The sequence below is a fragment of the Thunnus thynnus genome, chromosome 3 (assembly GCF_963924715.1).
Source record: "Thunnus thynnus chromosome 3, fThuThy2.1, whole genome shotgun sequence".
In the NCBI taxonomy this organism is placed as follows: Eukaryota; Metazoa; Chordata; class Actinopteri; order Scombriformes; family Scombridae; genus Thunnus; species Thunnus thynnus.
Window position 1 is genome coordinate 38,378,820 of NC_089519.1, and position 9,742 is coordinate 38,388,561.

General features: G+C 37.7%; 1 protein-coding gene across 1 annotated transcript; it reads right to left on the minus strand.

Moving 5' to 3' along the window:
• Positions 1-5,954: 5,954 nt before the first annotated feature.
• On the minus strand, positions 5,955-8,869 carry LOC137180624 (transmembrane protein 121-like). The gene has a single exon (XM_067585988.1). The coding sequence runs from the start codon at positions 7,694-7,696 to the stop codon at positions 6,704-6,706; it is 993 nt and encodes a 330-aa protein (XP_067442089.1). The 5' UTR covers positions 7,697-8,869; the 3' UTR covers positions 5,955-6,703.
• Between the last annotated feature and the right edge of the window lie 873 nt (positions 8,870-9,742).

Here is a 9,742-nt window from a genome sequence, read left to right on the forward strand (position 1 = left end):
CACATGAGAGCAACTGGAAGTCTTGAAATCTTTAAATGTAAACTTGAACTCATCTCTTCAACCTGGATTCTGACACAGATGTTTTATGTCCATTTTTTTATTTCACTGTATTCATGTTATCAAATGTTTTATTCCCTCTTTTTTGTCATTATCTTCAATCTAATTTTAATCTATTTTATTAGTCGTATTACATTTTCATCATTTTATTTCTTGGGTGCATTAGTCCATCAGTTTGAGCTTTCTGTTTACTGTGTTTGTGTCCAGTGTGAGTTCACAGACATCTGATGAAAAGAACAAGACACAATACAGCAGCAGTTTATCATTTAACACACCTGATGGTTTATTTGTTGCTTCATTAATAGACTGTTAATGAGATAAAAAATTAATGATGACTCATTTTTTTGATCTTCTTTCAAACTGAGAATTTAATGCAGATAAACAAGCTTTTCATTTAAACCACTTTAACATGTGCTGCCTTGTTTCCATGAATCAAAGTGAACACACACTTACACTTCCTCACACCAGGTTTCAGCCTCTGCTCCCCACAATGTTCCACCCTGGAGGAAGAAACAAAGTCAGAATGAACCTTCAGAAGTTTCCTGATCAATGATCTTCATAAACCTTCACTCAGATCCAACATTAAGACAAACAGCTGGATTTGTAAACACATAAAAGCAGCTTCAACATGTTTGAATTCTGTTAAAAAAAACCATCAGGCTATCAGTAGACGTTATAATTTACCCACATTCCCTAAACGCCTCACATGCAGGCTATTGGTAGACACTACAATTTAACGATGCTCCCTAAACATCTCACACGCAGAATATCTGGAGACTAAGTGCAAGATGATCAGATGAACTGTAGTGCTCGTTCAAAACATGCCTTAGACATCATGCACTATGTCTTGAACATACGTATAAAGTTCCCATGTGTGAGGAACAGGAATGGAGCTTAACTCTCTAAACTTTTTCAATTCATTCTCCATGGTAGTTCTTATCACTGCGGGTGTAATCCCACCTCTGACCACAATGTGCAGAGTGGCGCTGTCCGTACTTCCGCTTGTTGAATCCACGTACAGAAGAAGAAGCAGAATCAAAGTTGTTTATGATGTATTTTTATATATTAATATTAGAACAACTCATCCAAACACCTTCACACTTCGACATTGCACCTCCTCGTTTCCCCAGCAATCCACCTGCCAGGTATGAAGTAGATTGGATGAACAGTTCTCGAGATGTGCGAAGGAAAAACTTATATACATACATACATACATACATACAGACAGAGATTCCTTGTTTTATATAGAGAGATTCAAATTTCAGTGCAGGAGCTCCTCTAACAAACTGACATCTTTCTTGTTTGCACAGAGTCATAGTGTTATAACAGGAGGACACACAGAGGTTTGACTCTGAGCTAAGGCTGAGTTCACACTGAGTAATATTTGAATGTGTTCAAAGAAATGACTGATGCACATAAAAGCATATAAAAAGTGCATAAAATTTGATTCTGACAAACAGCAAACCTCCGCTAATGAATGCTTTTTGATATGGAAATTAAACTCTGTAGGAGGCAGAGGGAAACTCTGTGAGCAGGTTAGGTTCACAGAGTTGAAGTTTCTTTCTGGAAGTGAAAACTCAAGAGTTTCACTCATCTCAGGTCTACAAATGTTTCACTAAAGCTGCTTTCTGGGAAAAAAAAAACAAAACCCTGCTATAAGCAGCAGCACCTGTATTCTCACCCTGATGGTATTCAACAGTTTGTGACTTAGTGTCGTTTGTTTCCTCACAAACAAACAAACAGCTGTTACTGTAAACAACCTCTCACATAGATTACTGACTGTTAGCTGATTTCACTGTTTCCAATGTCTTCTGATAACTAAAAAACACAAAGAGCTGATAGTGTCATCAACAATGTTCACACAGTTTTTACGCTGACAATAACGGGAGACAGAGACAGTCACATAACACGAGTCATTACAGGAGAAAAGATGGAAATCTGACGTTAAAAACACATTCAGAAAGTGAAAGTTATAAGAGGATACTTACAGATATTTTTTGTTATGCCTCTAATCACTCTGCAGGCGTCGCTTTTCTGTTTAACAAATTTACATGAGATAATTTAGAATATTTAAATTCTGAAGATGGCAGGTGGATTATAGCTGTTATAAAGCTAGACAGCTCTTTTTTCATACTCTATAATGTATATGGTCACAATGGGGCAGCCCATGCAAACATTATGTTTGCTCAAATTTATTCAAAGATAAAGAATTTGATTATAGGGGGGGGATTTTAATGATGCTCCAAATGATTTGATAGATAGAATACCTGAAAGAATGTCTCAAAACTCCACAGTTTAAGTGAGAAGTTGACAGTGACAGATGTACGGCTGTAAAGAGTTTACGATTCAGAGCAAGATGGTAAGAAAATGGTGAAAAAAACACCAGCTATTTTTTTGAATTGGAAAAGCGTAATTGTAAAAGAAATAATATTTCAGCATTGAAAATAAACAACAGCATTAGTACCAATCCCAAAGAAATAGCAGAACATGTAGGATCATTTTATAAAAAAATATATAAATCTAAATTTGAACCGGAATACTGTGAAGAATTCTTAAATAACATTAAAGAATATATTCCTACCATTTCAGAACAATTTAAAACTACCTGTGAACAACATATTTTAAATTCTGAATATGTGGAAGCCTTGAAACATATGCTGCATGGCAAATAGACATATAAGTAACAATATATATCGGTATTAGATTTACTTGACTACTCAGAATATCTGGATTTACAGGTGGTCATTGTATTTGACATGGTGGAACATCATTTTATATATAAGCTTTTAGATTTATTTGGGTTTGGAGAAAACTTTATTTCAGTAGTGAAAATGTTATACAAAGACATCAACAGTAATTTAATTATTTATCCCAATACCTCCAAAAGAGGAGGTAAGGCCAGATCAGTGCGTCAAGGCTGTCCAATTTCTCCTTTTCTGTTTCTAATTATTGCAGAATTACTTTCATTAAAGGTTGTAAACAGTCCAGGTCTAACTATATTTCAGAAGGAAATTTGAATTACATGACTAGCAGATGATACAGTTTTATTTCTCACAGATAAACACCAAATCGAATCAACTATACAACCGATTAATGAGGGTTTCCAGGCTGCATCATGACATAGGAAAATGTGAAATTTTAAGCTTAGTTGATACAGATGAGGAAAGCATATGCAACATTCCGTGGAAAAAAAACTGTGAAATATTTAGGTATTGATGTAACCGAAGATATGTTAGCCAGACAACAACTTAACTTTCTTCGTAGACATAAAAAGGCAAAACATGTTATGAATATGTGGCTTCAACATGACCTCTGAGTTCTATTAAACAAGGCTGAAGGTATTTCGAGATTTGTTTATCCTTCTTTTTCAATGTTTGTCCAAGACTCAACATCTAAGGAAATCAACAATATACTTACTAATTTTGCTTCGAAAAATAGACTCCGCCTTCTAAAAAAAGATACTTTCAGGGTCCAGAAAACAAAGTGGTTTTGATCTATTAAATTTTATTGATTGAAATAAGACATTTAAAATAAAACAGATTAAAGAATGCCTTAAGGCCCAAAAATTCTATTTGGTATTTCATTGCAAAAAATGTCTTTAGAAAATTGGGTGGTCTTTATTGGAAAATAAAGACCACCCAATTTTCTTTTGGTAATGTTAAAATTGTAATTTTAACATTACCATATTGCCTTTAAAATTATCTAAATTTTATCAACAGGCCCTACTAGCTTGGAAATGATGTTACATGCATAACTTCCCCCACACAAAACCATAATTTGGAATAATGGAGACATTAATGTTGAAATAACTCTATCTTTAAGCAAAATTGGGTTGATAAAGGTACTATTTATGTGAGTAATTTATTGATTTGATTGATTATTTATTTATTGACGGTTTATTGCTTAGTTATGAATGATTCCTGAATCCTTTCCTGTAACAGGTAGAGAATTTAATTATGTAATTAAAGCTATTCCTAATGGTCTCTTACATCTAGTGGATAGTCATCTTCACTATCAAGAAGCACTGATAAGAATAAAATTACTTTAGAACACATGATCGGTAATAAGCACAGTGACTTTATTGTCACATGGCATTAACAAATAATATGACTTTATGAGGTTTTGTGTCATTTGGAGCAGTTATCACATGAACAGAGTTCAATGTGTTTCTGTTCTGTGATAAAGATCTTCTCTGTCTTCTCTATTAAAGTCCTGATGAGTCCTGATTATCAGCTGATCAATGTTCTGATGGATCTGATTATTAAATGTCACAGTGAGCACAGGGAACACTTTCATTCGACTGTTTGTTTGTTGCAGTGCTGCTATCAGCCACCAGGAGGCGCCATCTTCATATCCTTTACTTCAGTAGCCATGGCAACAGAAAAGTGGAAGTGTCCTCCATCACAAGTTAAAAATCCTGCATTCAAATGTTTATTGAGGTTAATGTGAAAATGTGTACTTGTACTACATTTCAGAGGGAAATATTGTATGTTTCACTTCACTACATTTATTTCAGTTTTGATGCTTTGAAGATCAAAATTTTACATACAAAACACAAGATCAGCTTATGAAATATTAATGATTTGTTATAAAATACCCAACAGTATACAAAGTAGTTCAAATTAGCTGCTTATTTGTTCAGTAATATCAGTAGTAATAATAATATAATAATAACATAACACTGTATGAGACTTTAACCTCCTCTCAAGTGTTAACAGCTGTTTCTAATAACACTGTCTGAAACAATATCACAGTTTGGCAAATACAGATTTCTGGAAATATCTCCAGCTCAGGCACTGTCTCCTTCAGTCCTGATATCCGGCTCCAACCCAATCACTGAAATTCAAAGCCTATTGCAACATGTCAGCCTTAAAAAGGGTGGTGCATCGATTGTCTATAATCCCTTCAGAGATACCAATGCACCTAAACTTGATGGTCTTGAATTGGCTTGGGAGAGAGATATTGGGAAATATATGAAATGAAGCTATATCGGGCTGGCACAGCCCCACCTGAGAAGTCCAGACGCAATTTGACAACTATAAAATCCTCAGTCAGTGCTACTGGAGAAGTGCTCGACTCAACTTAAGAGATCATGACGTAAGTTGTCATAATGAAGTTGGAATAATGGTACACATGCTATACGACTGTGACTGTGGTTAAGGATCAATGAGAGAACAGAATATCTATTTTCTAATAACGCATCTCATTTACAGAAATTGTGGAATTGTACAATTGCTTGAAATTACATTCAGATTTGGGATTATTTATAAGTATATTAATGTGTGGAACCAGATTTTATGCCAAATCCATATTTTATTTCTTGGTATCAGACTGTACAGTTGACAAATTTAAATGTATTAATTAAATGTAGTTGAATGACATATAAATTGAAATTAATGTTATGAAATATATAGCAGTCAGTATTTATAGGATGTGAGGTGAAGGTTTTGGCTTTTTAAAGATGGTTGTGAAAAGTTTGTCTCTGTTAGTGTTTCTTTACACAAGAGGAGACGCTCCCTCCTACAGAGACACTGAACCAGAGAACAAATACTTAAACCCAGAGGTTTAATGTTGTGTTGAAGGTGACAGACTGACTGTAAATCAGATAAAAACTTCATAATGACTCATCTGCACCTATATCACTCTGCACAGTGAAGAGAACAACATCACAGTCAAGGAAGAAGAAACACAGAGCAGCACTGAACTCCTGACTTTGTTTCTGTCAGAAAGAAAATCCCAACAGCCATCAAACCTCTAAAACAGACAAGCATTATCCAGAAGAATACTGTTGTTTTGGAGAATTCAGCTACACGTTTCCGTCAGGTTTTTCTGCCTAAAGTTCAACTTAAATTACAAAACTTTGACCTCCAAACGCACCAATCAAGACACACCCAGTTGCAGTCGACTAGACAAGAACACAGTTTATTTTGTGTATCTGACTATCATCTTTGCGTTGACTTCATCAGACTGTGACTTTCAGCACGTTCTGAGATGTCTCCTAGAAATTACATTCATATACAACAAAATTGCAACTGCAAATACATTTTGCCAGAGATGTAATGCATAATGAATCAAGTTTCTCTCAACATAAGGAGAAAATGTTATTAATTGACATATTTGGCAACTTGCAAAAATGTTGACACCAAACATATGAGTGAAATGTTCACAGACATACCTACTTCTTTTTTTCCCACCAAAAAATCTGATCTTGCAGTACAATATCTGTGATAGAGGAAAGTAGCCTACAACAGTATTAAAGTTTTTATGGTTATGTTTAGGCTCTGGTAGCGCTTGGTTAAGGTTAGGGAAAGACTGTGGTCATTTAAGCCACATCATGATCTTTCACTAACCCTAACCAAAGTGCTTTTGTTGCCTAAACCCAACAACACACGGGATGTGGGATGTGAACCCGGGTATGTTGCGTTGGAGTCCTGCATCTTGTACATTCCCCTCTTCCCTTGGACTTGGACAGGGTTGATGAGGGTCTGAGGCCATGGTTCTCTGGTGGTAAACAGTGGACAGCTCCCTCCAAGTTAAGAGTGAGTTGTGCCCCCAAGTGAAGGAGTTTCAAGTATCTTGGATTGGTGCAGCCGTCTTACTTGGCCTGGGGTTATTTGTTTTCCCCCTGGCTTTATCTTGTCCTTGCTCATGTTTGCTTGCTGTCATTGCATTCCTCCTCCTCCTCCTCCGGTGTGGAGGTGAAGTCCTCGATCACAACTCTGGGCAGCACCGGCAAAGACTGGGTCTTGAATATATGGACATCACCCAGGGAGTTCTTCTGCATGTCAGTGCCTCGATCTGCAGGAGGAGAAGCCAGCCGGTGTTTTCTGTACTGCACCAGACTGCAGCTCTTCACCACTATGGCGATCACATTCTTTCCCATCATAATCCCTGAGACTCTGATGTCGCCATAAACTAGCAGGTTTCCCCCGCGAATCAGGAGGGTGATGATGTTGATGGTGGCGAGACTGAGGATGGGGTAGAGCATCATTTTGTGCGGGACGATGTTCACGCCCTGCATGCTGATCTCGCTCAGGGAGACACAAGGTAACACCAGCAGCAGGATGTAGCAGTAGAAGAACATGAGTCCTTCCACCCACAGGGGGAGCCCCTCCCCCTGAAGCTCCCACAGGTTGGCCTGAACGTCCACAACATCCAGCAGGTCCAACACCACCCAGAAGAGACGACTCCTTATCTCCTCTCTCTTCTTATATGGCCTCAAATACTCCAAATGATCTATCGCTGCCAGTGTTATGAACACGATGGGCATGCAGACAGACAACAGCAACGTAAGAGCTGTCCTGGATGCACCTGCGTCCATCGCTTCGACATCCTGAGATTTGTAGTTCTGATAAACAAAGTAGACCTTGATCTCCAGGATGAAGATGTAAAAGAACCAGAGCATCATGGCGTAGCCTCGTCTGGCTGTGTGCACCTCCGACCCAGCCCAGAGAGCAACATATCGAAGCACAATGAGGAAACATGCATCGCCTGCCAGCACGGTGACACACATGCCAATCGTCCTGGAACCTGGATTCTGCTCCACCAGGTAGGCGTCCATGAGCGCCAGGCTGGCCATGATCAGGACCGCCGTGAGGCAGACGTGGGGCTTGTTAGTAGCAGGTCGCGGGTTAACCATTGCTGGTCTGGTTTGACTTTTTTAGGAGTAAAACCAGGTGATAAAACAGGTGCAGTGAACAGGGAGAGAAGAAGAAGAAACACCACGGTGCTGAAGTCTGCTCTGCTGCAGTTCCTCTAGAGGCCACTAGAAGAGGATCCACGAAAATTTAATATCATTTTATTAAAAGAGTTACAGTCTAAATAGTGATTATTGCACCATTGAAAAGATATTTTATCTTTCAGATAAGTGGTTCCCAACCTTTTTCGTCTGATGTAACACAAAACTCAGTCAGATGAACCGAAATAGCTCATCATCAAAATCACCTTTCATGTTCCAAATGTTTTCATCTAAACTGATGAACTGGATGTTATTTTAACACTAGCAACTATATAAAAGTTTTATTACAATGATTTTTCATACAATTGACTTGAGAATGTTTAGGTCAGCTTAGTCAACTTTGCGTTATTCGTATTACCACTTGGAGTGGCAGAAGCTGGACAATGAAACCATTTTACCAGCATTACTTTTAGCTTTTTAATTTAATTGTTCACCCTCTACATTTACTAACTATGTTAACAGTTAATTCATTATTTCCAGGTCTCGATTTCAGCCATATATTGTTAATTTCATCTAACTGTTTAGACTTCCTTGCTTGCTTGCTAAAATTTCAGAGGCAGTCCTTTAACTTGCTCTGCAACAGTGATTTTAAGCAAAACCAATAATCCAACTGTGGATTAGTTGTCTTTGATTTGATGTTATTTCTTTTCTCATGAGGTTAAGAATCGTCCAGACTCAGCTGAAGTAAAATACAGATCATCATGTCATATATCCTCATGTTCTCCATTCACACTCTCATGCGTCTGTGTGCCATAATGTCAGGAATCCACACATCCTCTGTAGCTCTGGAACTCCTAACTCAGCAGATCCACCTCCAGGTTACACTCAGGATCCAGCTTTGTGTAAACACCGGCATTTGGATGCATTTAAGGTCTTAAAAATGTAATAAGAAAAAAAGAACCCTGGAATGGTGGATCTTCATGGAGCTGATAAAAGTTTATCTTTGAGGATTTTTTTGTTTTTGAGAATACACTTCTTGTCCTTTAATAACCATCAACAAAACAGTCTTTAAAAAATCAAGATAATCCTGATAATCAAACTGATGAATCGAGAAGGAAAGAAGAAAAGAAAGCGAGCTCATTATCAACTCATTTCAGCACAGCTAAGTCCAAAGTACATCATCTCTTTCTGCTGTTGTTCTCTCCGCAGCAGCAATCAGGACGCTGGAACATCATCAGTCCTGAACTCGTGTCATCTGAACCGACTGTCAGTCTGCAGAGAGGCGTCCTCTGCTTTTCAGCTGCACACTCTGCTCTTATAAACTACATCTGCAAGATTTTTACATCCATCTCTCTCTCTCTCTCTCTCTCTCTCTCTCTCTCTCTCTCTCTCTCTCTCCTCCCCTCTGTGCTGGTGTGTATTCATGGAGGGAGAGGGTGGGTGGGTTGGGTTGGGTTGTTTCTCATGTTCAACTCTCCTCCTTCCACCCAAGCTTTCTGTTTCTCTCTCAGCCTCATCAGCTCGGCCTTGTTTCTGCAAACACAACTTGTGTTTGTCTCCTTTTATCTCTTTTTCCTTCTCTGTGCTGTAAGGACTTTCTTGTGTTGTGTGTAAAATAATATATAAATAAAGTTCACACATGTCCCAATCACTTCTTGTTGTTTATACTCTTTTATCTCTGGCAAAGGGTGCGTTGGATATATGTTACAGTGAGAGGAGTATGAGGTGGGTTGCCTGAACTAGCTCGTAGGCGTCACTTCATTACTTCAAAAAAAGTTCCAGAGGATCTGAATCAAGATTATTTTTTCTTCCCTTCCCATTATTATACTAATAATAATTATAACTATCAATATTACTATTATTTTATTATTATTATAAATACAAAAATAAATGAAAAATAATAAATATTATCAATTCAGTTCAAAGAACTTCCCCAGAAGGGCAATTTAAAGTTCTCATATCAACAAAACTCACAGGACAGAATGAGTTTACATGCACACTTGTATG